This window comes from Mytilus trossulus, chromosome 6, assembly GCF_036588685.1.
Source record: "Mytilus trossulus isolate FHL-02 chromosome 6, PNRI_Mtr1.1.1.hap1, whole genome shotgun sequence".
Classification (NCBI taxonomy): domain Eukaryota; kingdom Metazoa; phylum Mollusca; class Bivalvia; order Mytilida; family Mytilidae; genus Mytilus; species Mytilus trossulus.
The window spans coordinates 83,549,405-83,569,871 of record NC_086378.1 but is presented as its reverse complement, the minus strand read 5'-3'; the positions used below and the strand labels follow the sequence as shown (position 1 = coordinate 83,569,871).

Genomic DNA, 20,467 nt, shown 5'->3' with positions numbered 1-20,467 from the left:
ATGATAATTGCACGAAAAAAAACAAAAAAAAACAAAACAAAAACTTTTTTTTTATTTGTTAATAATGAATTTAAAAGAAGAAACTTTTCTAAGTCATAAAAAGATGAATTACAATTAACAGGTATTAACTTAAAGTAAAAGAAAAGACATTTTTAATTTATAAAAGTATATATATATATTCATTTCAATGTTCATAGATAAAAAATATATAATTTGATATTGGTTTAAATTTTAGAAACCATTACTATTGTAACGAAAAAAAAACCACCATAGCAGATGTCTACCACAGTAAAATAAATTATGTGGTGGGTAAATAATGTTTTTTTCAATGAAAATTTATTTGATTTAACATTTTGTAATATTTTCACACTGAATATAAAAAGCAAATAATATGTTAATAGTATAAGTAATGTTTAAATACAATACAAACAAAGTGTTCGCTCTCTGTTCCATTAAAAATTGCTGTTCCATGCTTGTGATAGTCTTGGTGGTTTGACTTCATGTGCACTAGGTGCATTACTGAGAAATGACTGGTCCCTGGAAGATAACCCTTTCGTTGGTGATGAAGGGACACTCATAAAAGACTTTTCTCTGTATAAGATTTCATCTGTATCTTTTTCATTTACTCCTGATCCACAACCACAACCAAGTAATCCTAGAATTAAGGGTAGAATTATTACAATACCTTCAGAATTACATTGATATAAACATAAGATAAGATAAAATAATTCCAAAATTTGAGCTTTACAATAAAAAAAAAACCGAATAAAGCACAGTAAATGATTGGAATGATCAAAGTATATTTAACTAAATCATGAATACACATTTACACAAAGAAATATAATTATAAACCATATTATTGATAAAACAAGTTATTTCAAAAGCTACTGTGACATGGAGATCATAGATATAAGAAGATGTGTTATGAGTGCTAATGAGAAAACCTTCCATCAAAGTCACTATTTGTAAAAGTAAACCATTATAGGTCAGTCAAAGTACGATCTTCCACACAGACTGGCTCACATTGAACAGCAAGCTATGCAGTGCCCCAAAAAATAACTAGTGTAAAACCATTCAAACAATATGCATATAAATCAGATGACATTTGTTATATTCACATTTGCTTCTTCAAGAGGATCAGAAATATATCATTTTTTTCCCCAGAATTTGGTAGTAATTGGACATTTACTAATGTCTCATAATTTTTTTCAACGTTCAATAAATAGACCACTTTCGAGTTCATCCGTCACAGGAAAAAACTCATCAATTATATGCACCTTTATGACGTCATTTACCAGATAGAGGGGGTGGCCTGTATCCCTGCACTATTTACGTTCATCAAGCGTCTTAGTGATCGTCATTGTGTAGGATAAACTAAAAATAATGGTTGTTCTGTAGGTACTTAATGACAATTCCCTAATGACAGCAGTGCTCAGGTTGTCAATTTTGAGAATTCAATTTGCCGAATAATTCGTACAATATAGAATTATAGTTTTCCAACCACTCGCTCAACATTGGAACGGAAGTGACGACGCCCCTAAACGCACAAATGACGGTGATAAAGGTGCATATAATTGACGAGTTTTTTCCAGTGATGGATGAACTGGAAAGTGGTCTATTAGGTTTTTATGCTTGATATTGATTAAGATCATCACACATATATATATATAGAATAATGATGCTTTTGTTTTTTTGTTGAAATCTGATCAGAAATTTACACATAGAATTTTTTAAAATGCCTAAAAAAATATAACAGAGTTTCAATATCTTACTTTTCTGAATATTTAATTTATTTCTTTTATTTATTTATCTTAAAAATAACTCTAAAAGAAACTATATTTACCTGCGACCTGTATTTTGTTTTTGGATTGTGACTTCATTCTCCACACAACCATTATAATAACAATCAGCAGTACACCTCCAACAACTGAGCCAACAATAAGAGCCATTGGAACTTCAGAACCCTCATCCTGTAACATATATACATACATTAAACAATTACAGTATACAATGACACGATTTTTTACCAGCAGTTTTATTTCGAACTTTCTAAAACTTGGTCATTGAGAGCATTCTTAAATGTGGTATGATATACAATTACTGTCTTTTGTTGAGGTAGATAAACTTATATGCTATCATTTCAAATTGACATATATTGAAATCTTTCAAGTCCATAAAACCAAAGATAAGTTATTAAAATGATAAATAAAATATGTAAAATAATGAATCACAGCACACAAAATTCTTATAAACACCTGAAGTTATGAATGGAGTGAAATTCCTCTATGTAAACTTACATCTGGGGTTACTTCACATGCCTCTCCATAAAATACACTGCCATTATAATGCATGTATTTAGACAATTCTAGGGCCTGTCCATTATAGTTTATTGTCTGTCCATCTGTCAGCATAGAACAGGTTGAATACAAGGTACTGTTAATACTATCATGGCTTCCTGATACATTCAGGGTAACCAGTATACTCCCTGTGATTAACACAAATATATAGTTACAATTATTGATAATTGAGAATAAACATACACAGGAGCTAACCAAAATGATTTCAAATTTATCCCATCATGAATGCAGCCTAAATGTTAAATGCATACCTGTCAACTTTTGAAAATCTCCTAGGATGGAAATGTTTTAATAAAAGTTTCAAAACATGTTTTTTTTCTATTACGAATGATTTTTATTGTAACTATAATAGGATAATTTTATACTCATTACGTCACCTACATATACAGTAACTGAACCTAATGATATTGTTACTGGTCTAAGTTTTATCTATTGAAATTTATTTTATCTTTCATACAAGGGTCTTTAAATGAGTATTGTATTGCTATAGTCACAATGTAAGATTTCTATATAAACATACCTGGTTGTAAAGAAACTGAATTGATCTGTAAATCTGCATACATAACAGCAAACCAGTTTCCAAACATTGCTTTTGCGTAACGATCATCTGTTCCGACCACTGTGTTATAATCCCCATTTATCTTTAGAACTATTTCATTGGTCTCGTTGTGGATCATATTCTTATGCTGTTTTTGCTTGACGTTGACATAATGTGGAATAGTAAAATTGTATTCTGGTGGATTGGTGGTCACATGGAAATTTATTATCGCCATTCCAAAGGATGACAATTTCAAATCTAAGAATGTTGCCTTACTGGTAGAACCCCAGAATTTCTGGTTATTTCCTTGTATAGAGCCGTTATAATATTCTGGGCTACCAATTTTTGCTTCAACATTCCATTCATGGGACTACAAAAGAATATATTAGTTTAAAGCACAAGTAAAATATTACAATACTTTAATGCTTGCACTAAGTCAGGAATATGATAATTGTTATCCATTCTTTTGATTTTGTAAATGTGGTCACTTTGTTTACTTGGTTTATTCTATTTATTTGTGGAAATTGGTTAACTTTAGTATTACTTATAGTTCTGTAACTCTTTCTCCCGAGACCGGCCATGCAATTATTCTTGTCAGGACTTCCTGTTCTGGCACGTCCCCGGCCGGGCTTGTTGTCCCTAGGAACTATAAGTATGACGTCACTCACCGGGTTCGGGACAATCTACACTTAGGATTTGAAATGAGCAGACCCTTATACAATTTGACTTTCAAATATGGAACCTTTGTTTATATGACAAGTAGACTAGCAACCACCATATATTTCATTATTTTTGTATGTAACTTGTATTCAACGATAATGTATGTCTTTTGAAATAAACATCTTGTTTATATTTACATAGTTTGTCCAATACCCAAGAACTTGGGTAGATGGGAAAGCGAAGCCAGTGGAAACTCCACTCCTTTTACAATGTGTTTGAGCTTAAGATTTTGCCATTTGATAAGGAACTTTCCAATTAGAATTTTGCTCTGACAGAGTTTAGTTTTTTTTATATTACTTTTTAAAGGATTTATTGATATTTATAGGAAACCTATAGTTTATAGCAGGAGAAAAAAAATCACTATTTAAGAAATGAACTACACAGTTTTACCAAAGCTTCCTACAAAAGTACAGTAGCTCTAGATTTGCATTTCAACACATCAAATCCATCAAAATTTAACATCAGGTTTAACACCACCAAAACATAGTACTTCACATCTGGTCTTATGCGAAACTAGAGGCTCTAAAGAGCCTGTGTCGCTCACCTTGGTATATATGTGAATTAAACAAAGGAAGCAGACAGTTCATGACAAAATTGTGTTTAGGTGATTGTGATGTGTTTGTACATCTTACTTTACTGAACATTCTTGCTGCTTACAATTATCTCTATCTATAATGAACTTGTCCGTGTAGTTTCAGTGGAAAATGTTAGTAAAAATTTACAAATTTTATGAAAATTGTTAAAAATTGATTATAAAGGACAATACCTTCTTAGGGGGTCAATTGACCATTTTGGTCATTTGACTTATTTTTGAGTCTTAAATTGCTGTACATTATTGCTGTTTACAGTTTATCTCTATCTATAATAATATTCAAGATAATAACCCAAAACAGCAAAATTACCTTAAAATTACCAATTTAGGGGCAGCAACGTAACAAAGAGTTGTCCTATTCATCTAAAAGTTTCAGGGCCGATAGATCTTGACCAGGTGTAAAATTTTACCCCTTGTCAGTTTTGCTCTAAACGCTTTGGTTTTTGAGTTATAAGCCAAAAACTGCATTTTACCCCTATGTTCTATTTTCAGCCGTTGCAGCCATCTTGGTTGGTTTGCCCGGTCACAAAACACCCTTTTAAACTAGATAGCATAATAATGATTCTGGCTTTATTTGGTAAAATTTGGCCCAGTGGTTTCAGAGGAGAAGATTTTTGTAAAAGTTAACTAAGATTGACGAAAAATGGTTAAAAATTGACTATAAAGGGCAATAACTCCTAAAGGGGTCAACTGACCATTTTGTTTATGTTGACTTATTTGTAAATCTTACTCTGCTGAACATTATTGCTGTTTACAGTTTATCTCCATCTATAATAATATTCAAGATAATAACCAAAAACAGTAAAATTTCCTGAAATTACCAATTTAGGGGCAGCAACCCAACAATGGGTTGTCTGATTCATCTGAAAATTTCAGGGCAGATAGATCTTGACCTGATAAACAATTGCATCTCGTCAGATTTGCTCTAAATGCTTTGGTTTTTGAATTATAAGCCAAAAACTGCATTTGACCCCTATGTTCTATTTTTAGCCATTGCGGCCATCTTGGTTGGTTGGCTGGGTCACGCCACACATTATTAAACTAGATACCCCAATGATGATTGTGGCAAAGTTTGGTTTGATTTGGCCCAGTAGTTTCAGAAAAAAATATTTTTGTAAAAGTTAACGACGACGGACGACGACAGACGACGATGGACGCCAAGTGATGAGAAAAGCTCACCTAAAAAGGGTAGAAAAAAATATTTCCTGAATTGGTTATTGCACTGACTTTTTACAAATCCCACTTCTAAAAACAACTTTCAAAGTCTTCAATACATATATTTTCATGGTAATCTGACAATGAGAGAATATCTGACTACAGCTGGAAAACTGACATTCCTAGTCAAAAATATGTATATGAAAATCCCTGTTAAACTGCTTTCTTTATAAAATATAATTGAATGATCAATCTATGCTATTTAAATATATTACCCTCCATGCAATATTGTCAAGTCTATTCCCCGTCAGTTCTTCTCTTAGTTCCATCTCAATCGTTATACTTTCTGTAGTATAGACATCCTCAGTGGCAGATATAATTACTGCTGTAATAGGTATTTTCTGTACATCCAGTGACATAGAGGCTAAGGTTAAGTTTTCAGCTTCTACTGGTTCTGACATGTTAAAGTCTATGATATAGCCCATACCAGGATGGCTGATCTCCAGATTAGTGAAGTTGGCCTCCCCATTAATAAAAGGTATGGTAAGGTTCCCTGACAATACACCATCAGGATTACCAGTGCCTTGTCGTAGGGTTGCTGTTATATTCCATGGATATAAATCTGTTCCAAGGTCAGTTATCTTAACTCCCTGAAAAAAAACACCATTAAAAGATGTATGTAGAGGAAGGTCTAAATTTCACTTGCAGTTGCACTAAAATGAAATCAAGGAAAGCCTAATTTATATGTACCTAAAGCTATATATATAATTTAACATCTTTATTATGATAAGTATTCTGGAATATCAGTACACAAACTGGTAAAAGAAACTGGTAAAAGTTTTTTTTTATAATATAAGAATAAGAGGATGTGGAAGAATACATGTCTTTATCAAAAAATCATTTTCAAGATTTTGTTATTTTTTTTATCTGCTACAATCTTCATTAACCAATATATAGACTGATCAGTATGTATCATCATATCATGTGTATTATTGTATACAATTAAGACTGTCAACTTTCATATAACCTAATGTAAATATATTTCCCGTTTGAATGGTTTTATACTTGTAATTTTTGGGGTCCTTTATAGCTTGACTTTGGGTGTGAGCCAAGGCTCTTTGTTTAAAGCTGTACATTGACCTATAATGGTTCACTTTTATAAATTGCTATTTGGATTGAGAGTTGTCTCATTTGGACTCATACCACATCTTCCTATATCTATATAGATCAAGTTCAATTTGATTTTTTTTAATTAGGATCATTTGATTTCATATTGTAGGTTAAAAAGTATTTTTATCCTACTTTTTACCATTAAAAGAACGATTTTTTGTGTGGATCAAATTTGTCAACCAAATGGTTCATCCTTGCTTTACTTTGTATGTTGACATTCTCTTCCTTTTTATAGCTGAAAACATACATAACCCATCTCCAGCTAAGGGGTTAAATTGAAGGTCACATGAATACATATTCAATGAGGTCAAATTATTCACTTGCTTATTTTGACAAAAACAAACCAAACTGTCAGTTAAAAGTGAATTATTATTTGAATATTTCCATTACATTAATGATTCAACAAACAAAAAAATCAAATCTATCTTCATATTGTCTTATCATAATACATACCACTATGTCATATGCACATATCTTTGGTTGCCTGGGGAATATTGTTCCTTCATATTGTGGAAGAGTGTTGATTTCAAAGTCTAGATGATCAACTTGTATAAGGATTCTGTATTTGTCATCAGTGGTCACTCTTGCCCACTTTGGGTCAGAGGGATCAAGGGTAGGTTCTGCCACACCCAGACCCAATACCGTGGCATTAACAACTAGACTGATATTTCCAACCTCTCCTTCAGTAACTATCTTAGCATACATCTGTTGTAACTGATCATCTGCAATAGCATCATCAGCAGTGGTGTTGAAATCTACAAAAACATACAAAATATTTATTACTTTACAAGTTATCTCCCTTTGGGTTTCTTGATAACTGAAATGATACCAGCAATATGACATTGGAACTGATGGCTTAATAAAATATTTAAAATCCAAAGTGTAAACAGCTTTCAAAATTAGGATCAGAATTATTTGCTAATGTATAACTTTCTGTTATTTCAGTTATTTTATACATTCTCAGGATGTGAACATACTACCAAATGTACTGAAATGGAATAATGTGACAATATTTGAATAGGGCAGGAATTTTGCCTAGCAACAGGCCTCCTATCAGTATGAACTCCCAGGGAGCTGTATTTATCTATTATCTATATGTATTTATTGGTAGATACTTACCATTATTAGGAACATCACCAATCTCAACAACAATCTGATCTCTTTCTGTTGATCTTTTTCTTCGTCTACGTTTATTTTGTTGTGCACTCACAATATTAACTACTCGAACTTTTGATGGAGGAAGATCGAAAAATGCAGCAAGTAGTTCAACAATTCGTTTACCATAGAAATCATTTGCTGTCATTGCTGGGTACATAAAACTGACAATGATCTGTTTAGTGGTAACAATATTGATTGGATCTGACCCGTTTATAACAAAATAAAGAAGTCCAGAATCACGATCAAACCAGTTCGTTCCCACTGGATCCTTTGTAGCATTTGGATGGTATGCAAATGGCTCGCCAACTGGTGGAGGACTTAATATGTAAGCATTGTCTATTCCAAATCTACCATTGACAGGCAAAATAAGTTTCTCTCGGTAATACACATCCATTCTATAAGGTTGGGAGTACCACACTGCTATACGGACAGCTTGTGAGTCATCTGCGTTCAACAAGAAGTAGCGAGAAGATTGTGGAGATGTACTGGTAAAATACAATTCATAATTTTTGCCTGCAAAAATAGAAACAAAATAAATACAGACATAATTGTCGTAAAAGAACACTGTGCAAAATTTATTAAACTTTCACAGTCATATTAAACCTATAATCATTACTGTTTTACCCTTATTTTTTATGCATAGTAACTGTAGACATTTTGATTGCTTGGCACCTTAATAAATATTGAAACTAACCACCAAAATAATAATTATACCCAAGTTTGGTTTAATCTTTAGGTTCAGAGAGGAAAAGATATTTAAAAAAAATAAATCATACTGGATAATGGGATAGAACAATATGTTTTAAAAAATTAAAGCAGTGTTAAAATTCTAACCTGTGGCAACAACGGCTTGAAATGTTGACAATCTTGATTTACAGGCATATCCTGAACACCATCCATGATCTTGTGGTCCATTCATCAAGTCAATAACCCCGTCACCATCACTATTATGTCCTAATAAGGCCACAGGAGAGAGTCTTCTGCTAGTGGAGTCACTATCCATGCTTTCTATAACCATCATTAGATAATCGAACTCACGACATACATAGGCATTCCAATCATTTTCAAATACACAGTCGTCTTCACGAATTATACCTGAAATTGAACATGGTCACACTTGATTTGTAATTCTTATTGGTATAGTTATGCATAGACATTATTTTAAATTATTTGATCCCATGATTTGTATGTTTTCTATTTGAGGATATTAAATAACTTAGGGAGAAATTTGCATCATTTAGACATCAATCAGACACACAATAAACAGAAAGAGAGTCTACACAGAATAGTCCTTGTCAAAGTAATTCTGGCCAATAAAGTTTTATTCTGTAAATATTTGTGTCATAAGTTAATTACACATTTTAATATATAGAGAATAATAAATACACATCAGTCCCAAAAGCTATTGAAAGAATTGTCACAATCTATTTGTAGAACTAATAAAGTACAATTCAGGAGTAACAATCCTGTATTTGAAGAATTTCCAAGGTCAAATCCAAAATTGACTGAGAAATCTTCAAATGCATTGCTCTTATCCCTTCTCCAATGCAATACTCTTAAGGTCAAGTTACAGTAAATGGGCTATATCACAGATTTCAGTAAAATTTGGCATACAACTCTGGCTCGATAAACTTCAACTGAAAATCAAAAAAATAATGCATTTATCTCATTTATCATTTGAAATATTACTGATTGATTTCTTACAAAATGGGTGAACATTTGTATAAAAAGCACATAAAATCGGCGAAGATCCTACTAAAATTTGTCTTAAATTCGCCAAATCTCTAATTCTACTCCATAGATTTTTCTTTAAAAACTATATGTTGTTGATTCATAAATTTTCGTTATAATGATGCAAAATAAAGAAAGGGTCACCAACTTCGTTTGTTCGGTAAACTTCATTTAAAGTTGCGTTCTTTGTGAAAAAATCCAACAAAACGTTGAAATAATCATAACGTTAACATTATCACTTTGCAGGCCGTAAAACGTTGATTTTTGACGTTTTTCACATCTACAAGGTAACAAATTGATTATAAGACAAAAAACGAAGTCTGTGACCCTATAATTATTTAAGATCATCAAAACAGAAATTTATGTGTAATATATAGTTTTTTAAGAAAAATCTATGGAGTGGAATTAGAGATTTGGCGATTTTAAGACAAATTTAAAAAGGTTTTTCACCAATTTTATGTGTTTTCTATACAAATATTAACCTATATTAAAAGAAATCAATCTGCAATTTTTTAGATAAGAAAAGTGTTGATAACTTAAATCACTGTATCAAGAAAGATAACTCTTACTCTCTGTAATAAGCTCTTTTGTCTTAAAGATGCTAATTGTCTCTTGGATGAATAAAATTGTGTAACTAACATGTGTTAACAATGGTAGCAGAGCGTGGTTAAATATTTGAGATAGTGTGTCCAGTGTAATTGTCAAGAGTGTTATAAAAGTTGAAATTAACAATACTGGAAGAGTATCTGACCTCCTGAGAGCTTAATATTTGTATGCATAGAAATTCTAGACAAAAAAGAAAAAAAGGGGGAAAAGTAAAAACAATCATGTCAACCAGAATTAACCTCCCATCATTCAACAAATCTAAATCTTATGAACTATATAAACAAGAACTATTAGCATGGAGTGAAATAACAGACCTAGATAAAAAGAAAAGAGGAATTGCAGTAGCACTCTCCTTACCTGAAGATGATGAAACTAAGATTAGGGAAAAAGTTTTTGACCAAATTGTTCTTGATGATTTGAAGAAAGATACAGGTTTAAATACCTTAGTAGATTTTCTTGACAAGCATCTGGCTAAGGATGACCTTGCAGATAGCTTAGAAAAATTTGAGGATTTCGAAGATTATACAAGGCCAGAAGGTCAATCAATCAATGAATATGTTGCCTATTTCGACAGCAAGTACAGAAAAATTGAAAAGAAAAACATGAAATTGCCCTCGGAAATCTTGGCTTTCAAATTGTTAAGGAAAGCTAACATATCAAAAGAAGAAAAGATGTTAGTCTTGACTGGGATGAATTATGAAAATAAAATGACACTTTATGAAGAAGCAAAACGGTCTTTGAAAAAGTTCAAGGGAGAAGGAGGTCAAGTGAATGGTGTAGCTCAAAGTATAAAACTTGAACCAACTTTTTTGGCTGAAAACGAGGAAGCATTGTGGGCTGCAGGTTATGTGAAAAGGGGTAACAGCTATGGCTATAAACGTGGAGGCCGCTATAGCAGAGGTGGAGGACGTGGACAAGGATTTCAGTCATCTCAAAGAGGGGCAAAGAATTTAAACCCATCAGGACCAGATGGGAAACTTTTAACATGCAGATCATGTGGATCCTACAGACATCTTGTTGCAAAATGTCCAGACAGCTGGGAAAATCTGTCAAAAGTCCATATTACAGAAGAGGAAGAACATGCTGTTTTATTCACTGGATACCAAAAACAAGACATTAAACAGCTAGGAAATGATGCTCGTAATTGTGCAGTATTGGACAGTGCATGTAGTAGTACAGTATGTGGAAAAACATGGCTCAACAGTTATCTTTATTCATTGAATGAAGAGGATCGTGAAAAGGTTGTCAATCGCAGCGGACATAAAGTATTCAAGTTTGGAGGAGGAACCAGGCTCAAATCAGTTGGAGAGTATGATTTGCCTATTTGTATGGTTGGTGAGCAAGTGAAACTAAAAACTGATGTGGTTGATTCAGATATCCCTCTCTTGCTTTCAAGGTCTGCTATGAAAAAGGCCGGAGTAAAAATGGATTTAGAGAATGACACAGCAATAATTATGGGAAAGGAAGTATCACTGAATCTTACATCATCAGGGCACTATTGTATACCCATAGATAAGACAGAAACATTGAAAGTAGAAGAAGTAAATGCTGTCAGGTTAGATGAATTGAATGTAGAGAAAAGAAAAACAGCTTTACTCAAACTTCATCGTCAATTTGCACATCCACCTAAAAAACGCCTTGTGGCATTGCTAAAAGATGCTGGGACTTGGAAAGAGGAATATGATGAGGACCTATCAGAAATTCAATCTAAATGTGATCTATGTAAAATGTATGCTGTGACACCACCAAGGCCAGTAGTCTCAATGCCTATGGCAAAACAATTTAACGAAAAAGTTACAATAGATTTGAAACAGTATAAAGACCGTTGGATTCTCCATATGATAGACATGTGGTCAAGATATACAGTGTCAGTCTTTATAAATAGAAAGAAACCTACTAATGTAATAGAGGCATTAATGAAAAACTGGGTAGGAATTTTCGGAGTCATGGGAGCTCTCATGTCTGACAATGGAGGTGAATTTAGTTCTGATGAGATGAGGGAGGTAGCATCTATTTTAAATGTTAAAGTATGTACAACAGCTGGAATGAGCCCATATCAGAATGGACTTTGTGAACGTGTACATGCTATTACTGATATTATGCTGATGAAACTTGAGGCTGAAAATAAAAATGTAGAATCAGGAACACTTTTATCATGGGCAAATATGGCACGGAATTCACTGCAAATGTGGAATGGTTTCAGCAGTCACCAATTAGTTTTTGGTAAAAATCCTAATTTGCCAAACTTAATGCATGCACAGCTACCAGCATTAGAGGGAACAACTGGTAGTGAGGCATTTGCTAAACATTTAAATACTTTACATGAGACACGAAAAGCTTATATTCAAACTGAAGCAGACGAAAGAATCCGCAGAGCTTTGCGCTCAAAAGTAAGAGCAGCTGAACAAGTATATGAGAATGGTGACATGGTGTTTTACAAAAGGGAAGGGAAAGAACGTTGGCTCGGACCAGGGAAAGTAGTATTTCAAGATGGAAAAGTTGTTTTTGTCAGACACGGTGGAGTATTTGTTAGAGTATCCCCAAACAGATTATGCAAAATAAATACTGATTTGGGAGAAAATAAAGAACAAGATAACATAGCGTTGAAGAAAAGTGACATTATTATTAGTAATGAAATTAAAGAACAAACTAATGAAGAAAAGAAATCCTTTGACATTATTTCAGAAACTATAACAAGTGCACCTCAAGAAGATCCATCTCATGAAGCAACAGCTGTTAGTCATAATTTACAGCTTATAAAGAAAGATGATAACATTCGATATAAACTACAAGGCTCAGATGAATGGATCAGTGCAACTGTGCTTGGAAGAGCGGGCAAAGCAACAGGAGGGAACAAAAGTTGGTATAATGTGAAAGATCATGTAAGCGATGAACAAAAAAGTGTAGACTTGGGTAATCTAGAATGGAATATTTTAGAAGACCAGACCAATGACATTGAAGTTCAAACAACTGATGAAGTGGATCAAAATGATAGTGACATTGCAAAGCAACTAGAACTAGATTTGCCATTGCAAGCAATAGCGGATGGCACCCTTCCCTTATTGCCAGGTGAGCGGCAGCCATCTTGAAAATTTAAAAGTCAAAAAGCACATTACAGATGTCTGTTAACATTCTTGTAAATTTTCATCAATTTTGGAGCATTTTGAAATTTTTGAAATTTTTGCTATTTCCATGGTAACGGGAACTGTTTCCAAAATTCCAAAGACAGGTGCCACTTTTGGACATGCCATGTTACATTTCCACTAAGTTGTAGAAGGTTTGATCTAATATTCTTGCAGGAAATGCAGCTTCAATGTGTTTTCCCATAGCTAGGGCCAATGTTAAACTTTCGCCCTGTTTCATTGACAATGGCGGCCATTTTGGAATTTCTAAATATAGTCGGTACATCAGGGCATACCAAGGAACATTTCCATAAAGTTTCATCCAGTTGGGTCTTACAATGAAAGACTTGGAATTTTGATTTTTTTTTATAATTTTTTAGTTTCCATGGTAACGGTAGCCATCATGCACATGCCAAAGTCCACTGCACAACTTATCATGGTGGTCCTTATTATAGTAGAGTTTAACCAACATTGGTCCATTGGATTCCGAGAAATAAGCTGGACAAAATCGGTGGAAGAAAAATAATAAGAAAAAAAAAAGAAACGTAGAATAACAATACGTCACCCCAACTCCGTTGAGGGTGCCATAATAAGAAAAAAAAGAAACGTAGAATAACAATATGTCACCCCAACTCCGTTGAGGGTGCCATAATAACAAGTAATCCTGTGTTAGGATGCTAACACAAAAGTCACCAAAACGGACCCCAAATCATTGTTTTACGGTATCCATGATGCCACATAACCTGTGTGTAAAGTTTCATTAAATTTAAAGGATTTTGATTTTTTTCACATTTTTGCCGTTTCCATGGTTACGGCGGCCATTTTAGAAATTTTAAAGTCAAAAATAATGTCTACATATGGTAGGCAACATTTGTTTAAAGTTTCATCAATTTTGAAGCATTTTGAAAATTTTCACATTTTTGGAGTTTCCATGGCAACGGCGGCCATTTTGGAAATTCCAAACTAAAAAGTCAAGTCTACATTAGCTTCACAACATATGTTATAAGTTTCATTTAATTTGAAGCATTTTGATGTTTTTCTTATTTTTGCTGTTTCCATGGTTACGGCAGCCATTTTGAAAATTCCAAAGTGTCACTTCTGCTGCAAATTGTTAACTCCATAATTATATACCATCATATACCATGAAATGTCTCTAGAACAAATTTAACATTGATGTTCTAGAATATTCCATGAAAATTCACCCCCCTAAAATTATGCCATGGAGACCCCCTACTGAAATAAAATGAGTGCCAAGTTGAAGCAGACATATGTCTCTAAATATTCATAAGAGAATATATAATTCCATCTACTCTACATACAGCAGAAAATTTAGGAAATGTAAAAAAAATTTGACCCCACCCATCTTTGAGCCCCCCTAATTATGCCAAGATGACACCCTGGTATCATGGACATTGGGTTCTGCATCCCCCATGATGCAGACCCTTACCCAGAAAAAATATAAAATTTCCATCCTCTACTCCTTCCAAAAAAATGGTAGGACCGTTTAAGGGGTTAGAAAAAGAAAAATAAGAATAATAATAATAATAAGAAACCGAACAAAAACATAAAGTCCCCAAAACTCCGTTTTGGTGACTTAATAACTAGAATTGCCATTGCAAGCAATAGCGGATGTCACCCTGGTCCACCAATTGCCACTAAACAGTAGCCATGGTAACGGCAGCCATTTTGGAAATTCCAAAATTGAAAGCCGCATCTAGATTAATATGCTGTAACGTTTTATACATTTTTGAAGAATTTTCAAAATTTAGCTTTTTTTGAACAGTTTCCATGGCAACATTTGAAATTCCAAAGTCATACTGCTGCTTCATATTGTGCTCCTTATAATATTATACCATTATATAACATTTAATGGCCGTAGATTTACCGTAACACTAATGTTCTAGAATGTTCCATTACATTTTTACATTCTTTCTGTTACCATGACAACGGCAGTCATGTTGGATATGCCAACCCTCGACTGCACTTCTGCATATGGCCATTAATATTTTGGTATAGTTCCATAACAATTGGTCCATCCTATTGTCAGAAATAGTCTGGACAAAAAAGTGTGGAATAATAATAATAAAAAAAAGAATCGTACAATAACAATATGTCACCCGACCTCAGTCAGGGTGACATAACTAGAATTGCCATTGCAAGCAATAGCGGATGTCACCCTTCCCCCAATTGCCCCTAAGCAGCAGCCATTTTAAAATTGCTGAACAGTGAAGGCACATATATTCATGGCAATACCTTTTTCTGAAAATTTTCAGTACATTCAGTGCGTTTTGAAAAATTTCACATTTCTGCTGTTTCCATGGCAACGGCAGCCATTTTGGAAATTCCACAGTCAAACGTCTCATCTGTACATGCCAGTTAACAATAATACTAAATTTCATTAAGTTTTGAGCATTTTGAAAATATTTGACATTTCTGCAGTTTCCATGGCAACGGTAGCCATTTTGGAAATTCCAACTTCAAAAGTCTCATGCAGACTTGAAAGTCAACAATCCTATTAAGTTTCATTACTTTTTGAGCATTTTGAAATTTTGGAAATTTTTGACATTTTGGCTGGTTTCTATGGTAACAGATACCATTCCAAATTTCTAATGGCAGATACCACATTGGTACATGGGAGGGAACATTCCATCAGAGTTTCAATGGATTTGACCTACCATTTTAAGGGAGTAAATGCCACTTTTAATGGTTTTTAAAGCGTTTTTACCATTTTTGCCCTGTTTCCATGGTAACGGTAGACATTTTGGAAATTCCAACGCCAAATTTCACATCTTCCCATGTTGCTCATCATTACTGTGAAGTTTCATAACATTTGGAGCATTTTGATATTTTGGAAATTTTTGGTGTGGTTTCCATGGCAACATAGTAGTTCCAATGAGTGCCAAAAATCATCCAAAAGAAGTATATAGTGGGCACCTACAATGTATCAAAATATAATGATTCTAAGTATAAGCATCTCCAAATAATTAACCAAAACCAAAAAGTGGAATTTTTCACATTTGTTCCGTTTCCATGGTAACGGCAGCCATTTTTAATGTCTTCAGACCCACTGCAACCCGAAATTTTTTGTTCCTCATTATAGTTTACTATAATCAAGAGTCAGGTTTCATTGTCTCCAAAAAAGCTGCTGGACAAAAATCATTGGAAGAATAAGAATAACTAGAATTGCCATTGCAAGCAATAGCGGATGTCACCCTTCCCCCATTGCCACTAAGCGATAGCCATTTCAAAATAAAAAAACAGTGAATACAGATCTATGAATTGCGATATATCTTTTTGTAAATTTTAAGTTCATTTAGAGGATTGTCAAAAGTTTCACATTTCTTCTGTTTCCATGGCAACGGCAGCCATTTTGGAAATTCCAAAGTCAAAAGTCTCATCTGTACATGCCAGTTAACAATAATACTAAATTTCATTAAGTTTGGAGCATTTTGAAAATATTTGACATTTCTGCAGTTTCCATGGCAACGGTAGCCATTTTGGAAATTCCAACTTAGTACATTACTATTCTTTTTAGAGGGGACCTTGGACAGACAACATGTGTATATATTGACGGAGCGGCATACTAACTGTTCATTTTATTCTTCAATATCTCGCGTATCACACGATACATGTATTTTATCTTGTACAATTTAATTACACGCTTATCGATTGATTTCAGCTAATGTGTATATTTTTGCAGGTGTTCAATTAACGGATGTGTACTTTAATGCAAGTGCAGAAATGTCAAGTATGTGTACTCTTCGTGTTTCTCTCTCTCTCAGTGGCGATTTTCTCTCTTAAGCACGATTTTCGTATAGAATAGAAGCACTTTGAATTATGAATTAGTTTTCTTCTAGCATATTCTAGAAGACGTTTTGCACATAGTCTTAATCACAGAATTTTGTCTCACATTTTCGAGTTTGTTTTTTTTTTGGTTTTTTTTTAGCTGTTTCCATGGCAACGGCGGCCATTTTGAAAATTTTAAAGACAGATGACAATACAATATAATTTTAACGGGAATGAGGTTAAAATCTGTACAAAAATGTTACTTTGACGTTTTTTACCATATGGGTCCAATGTGCACTTTAAGCGTTATCTCCATGGTAACAGCAGCTATCTTAAAAATTCCAACGGCAATGAATTCTACAGTTTATACTACTGTTTTCTACTTACGGTTTTTTTGGTCGTATCTGTAGCGGTTTATTTTCTATGAATTAATTAAGGATTTATTTTCGTTTTTTTCACGTTTGGACAGTTTCCATGACAACGGTAGCCATTTTGAAAGTTCTCAAGATGGATGTCACGCCTTCTGTCGATGAGTTATTAGTTCTGAAAGTTTTATGTAAGATACATGTATTTTATCTTGTACAATTTAATTACACGCTTATCGATTGATTTCAGCTAATGTGTATATTTTTGCAGGTGTTCAATTAACGGATGTGTACTTTAATGCAAGTGCAGAAATGTCAAGTATGTGTACTCTTCGTGTTTCTCTCTCTCTCAGTGGCGATTTTCTCTCTTAAGCACGATTTTCGTATAGAATAGAAGCACTTTGAATTATGAATTAGTTTTCTTCTAGCATATTCTAGAAGACGTTTTGCACATAGTCTTAATCACAGAATTTTGTCTCACATTTTCGAGTTTGTTTTTTGTTTGTTTTTTTTTTAGCTGTTTCCATGGCAACGGCGGCCATTTTGAAAATTTTAAAGACAGATGACAATACAATATAATTTTAACGGGAATGAGGTTAAAATCTGTACAAAAATGTTACTTTGACGTTTTTTACCATATGGGTCCAATGTGCACTTTAAGCGTTATCTCCATGGTAACAGCAGCTATCTTAAAAATTCCAACGGCAATGAATTCTACAGTTTATACTACTGTTTTCTACTTACGGTTTTTTTGGTCGTATCTGTAGCGGTTTATTTTCTATGAATTAATTAAGGATTTATTTTCGTTTTTTTCACGTTTGGACAGTTTCCATGACAACGGTAGCCATTTTGAAAGTTCTCAAGATGGATGTCACGCCTTCTGTCGATGAGTTATTAGTTCTGAAAGTTTTATGTAATTTGGACCATTTTTCGGTTTTTCACATTTTTGTCGTTTCCATGGTAACAGCGGCCATCTTGGAAATTCCAAACACAAGGTGCACATCTGCACATGGGGATTGTCATTATGGTGCAGTTTTATAAATGTATGTCAAGGCATCTCCGAGAACTCGGCTGGACAAAAAGTGTGGAAGAAAAAATTCGTAGAATAACAATATATCCCCCCTTTTTCAAAGGGGTGACATAATAACAAAGAAACGGAGGAATAACAATATGTCACCCGACATTGTCGATCGGGTGACATAATAACAAAGAAACGGAGGAATAACAATATGTCACCCGACATTGTCGATCGGGTGACATAACTAGAATTGCCATTGCAAGCAATAGCGGATGTCACCCTTCCCCCCATTGCCACTAAGTGGCAGCCATTTTGAAACATCTAAACAGTGAATGCAGATCTATGAATTGCGATATATCTTTCTGTAAATTTTCAGTACAATAAGTGCGTTGACAAAAGTGTCACATTTCTGCTGTTTCCATGGCAACGGCAGCCATTTTGAAAATTCTAAAGTCTAAAGTCTCCTCTATACATATCAGTTGACAATAATATTAAGTTTCATTAAGTTTGGAGCATTTTGAACATTTTTGACATTTCTGCAGTTTCCATGGCAACGGTGGCCATTTTGGAAATTCCAACTTCAAAAGTGTCATGCAGACTTGAAAGTCAACAATCCTTTTAAGTTTCATTACTTTTTGAACATTTTGAAATTTTTAAAATTTTTGACATTTTGGCTGGTTTCTATGGTAACAGATACCATTCCAAATTTCTAATGGCAGATACCACATTGGTACATGGGAGGGAACATACCATCAGAGTTTCAATGGATTTGACCTACCATTTTAAGTAAGTAAATGCAACTTTGAATGGTTTTTAAAGCGTTTTTACCATTTTTGCCCTGTTTCCATGGAAACGGCAGACATTTTTGAAATTCCAACGCCAATTTCCACATCTACTAAAGTTGCTCATCGTTATGCTAAAGTTTCAAATGAATTGGAGCATTTTCATATTTTTGAAATTTTTGGTGTAGTTTCCATGGCAACATAGTAGTTCCAATAATGACCAAAATCACCCAAAACCAGTATATGCCTGGCACCTTCATTGTATCAAAATATAATGATTCTGAGTTTAAGCATCTCCAAAATATTCACCAAAAACAAAAACTGGAATTTTTCACAATTGTTCCGTTTCCATGGTAACGGCAGCCATTTTTTTTGGTCTTGAGACCCACTGCAACCCGAATTTTTTTGTTCCTCATTATAGTTCACTATCATCAAGAGTCAGGTTCCATTGTCTCCAAAAAAGCTGCCGGACAAAAATCATTGGAAGAATAAGAATAATAATAACAAAGAAACGGAGGAATAACAATATGTCACCCGACATTGTCGATCGGGTGACATAATAACTAGATTTGCGATTGCAAGCAATAGCGGATGGCACCCTTCCCCTATAGCCAGGTGAGCGGTAGCCATGGTAACAGCGGCCATTTTGGAAATTCCAAACTCAAAACTCAAGTCTACATTAGCTGAGCAACATTTGTTATAAGTTTCAATAAATTTGAAGCATTTTGATTTTTTTTGTATTTTTGCTGTTTCCATGGTAACGGCGGCCATTTTGAATATTCCAAAGTCAAACCCCCGCTGCAATTTTTTCCCTCCACAATCATATACCATTTGATGTCTCTAGAATAAATTAAACATTGATGTTCTAGAATGTTCTGTGAAAATTCAAAGTTTTGACCTTTTTGCATTGTTTCCATGGTAACAACAGCGATTTTGGAAATTCCAACGCCAAATTTCACATCTTCCAATGTTGCTCATCGTTACTGTGAAGTTTCATTAAGTTTGGAACATTTTGAGATTTTTGACTTTTTTGGAGTAGTTTCCATGGCAACATAGTAGTTCCAATGAGTGCCAAAATCATCCAACACCTGTATATAGTGGGCACCTACATTGTATCAAAATATAATGATTCTAAGTTAAAGCATATCCAAGCAGTTCACCAAAACAAAAAACTGGATTTTTTCACATTTGTTCTGTTTCCATGGTAACGGCGGACATCTTGAAAGTGCCAACCCCAAAAAGCAAATCTTCACATGGTGGTTAACAGTATGGTATAGTTCCATCAACTTGGGTTCATTCAATTCCGAGATCCAGAGTGGACAAAAAAGTGTGGAAGAAAAATAAAAATAAAAACAAAAAGAAACGTA

At 33.8% G+C, this 20,467-nt stretch overlaps 1 protein-coding gene across 1 annotated transcript in view; it reads right to left on the bottom strand.

Annotated features, from left to right (window-relative positions):
- Window positions 1–273: 273 nt before the first annotated feature.
- Window positions 274–20,467, bottom strand: part of LOC134723067 (fibrocystin-L-like) — a 65,257-nt gene continuing 45,063 nt past the window's right edge. Inside the window, exons 33-40 of the mRNA XM_063586705.1 lie at window positions 8,525–8,785; window positions 7,652–8,203; window positions 6,986–7,287; window positions 5,638–6,012; window positions 2,878–3,265; window positions 2,298–2,485; window positions 1,844–1,970; window positions 274–655 (exon numbers count right to left, since the gene is read on the bottom strand). Of these exons, the coding sequence (XP_063442775.1) occupies window positions 453–655; window positions 1,844–1,970; window positions 2,298–2,485; window positions 2,878–3,265; window positions 5,638–6,012; window positions 6,986–7,287; window positions 7,652–8,203; window positions 8,525–8,785 (2,396 nt within the window). The 3' untranslated portion in view covers window positions 274–452. The remainder of the gene's footprint in view (window positions 656–1,843; window positions 1,971–2,297; window positions 2,486–2,877; window positions 3,266–5,637; window positions 6,013–6,985; window positions 7,288–7,651; window positions 8,204–8,524; window positions 8,786–20,467) is intronic.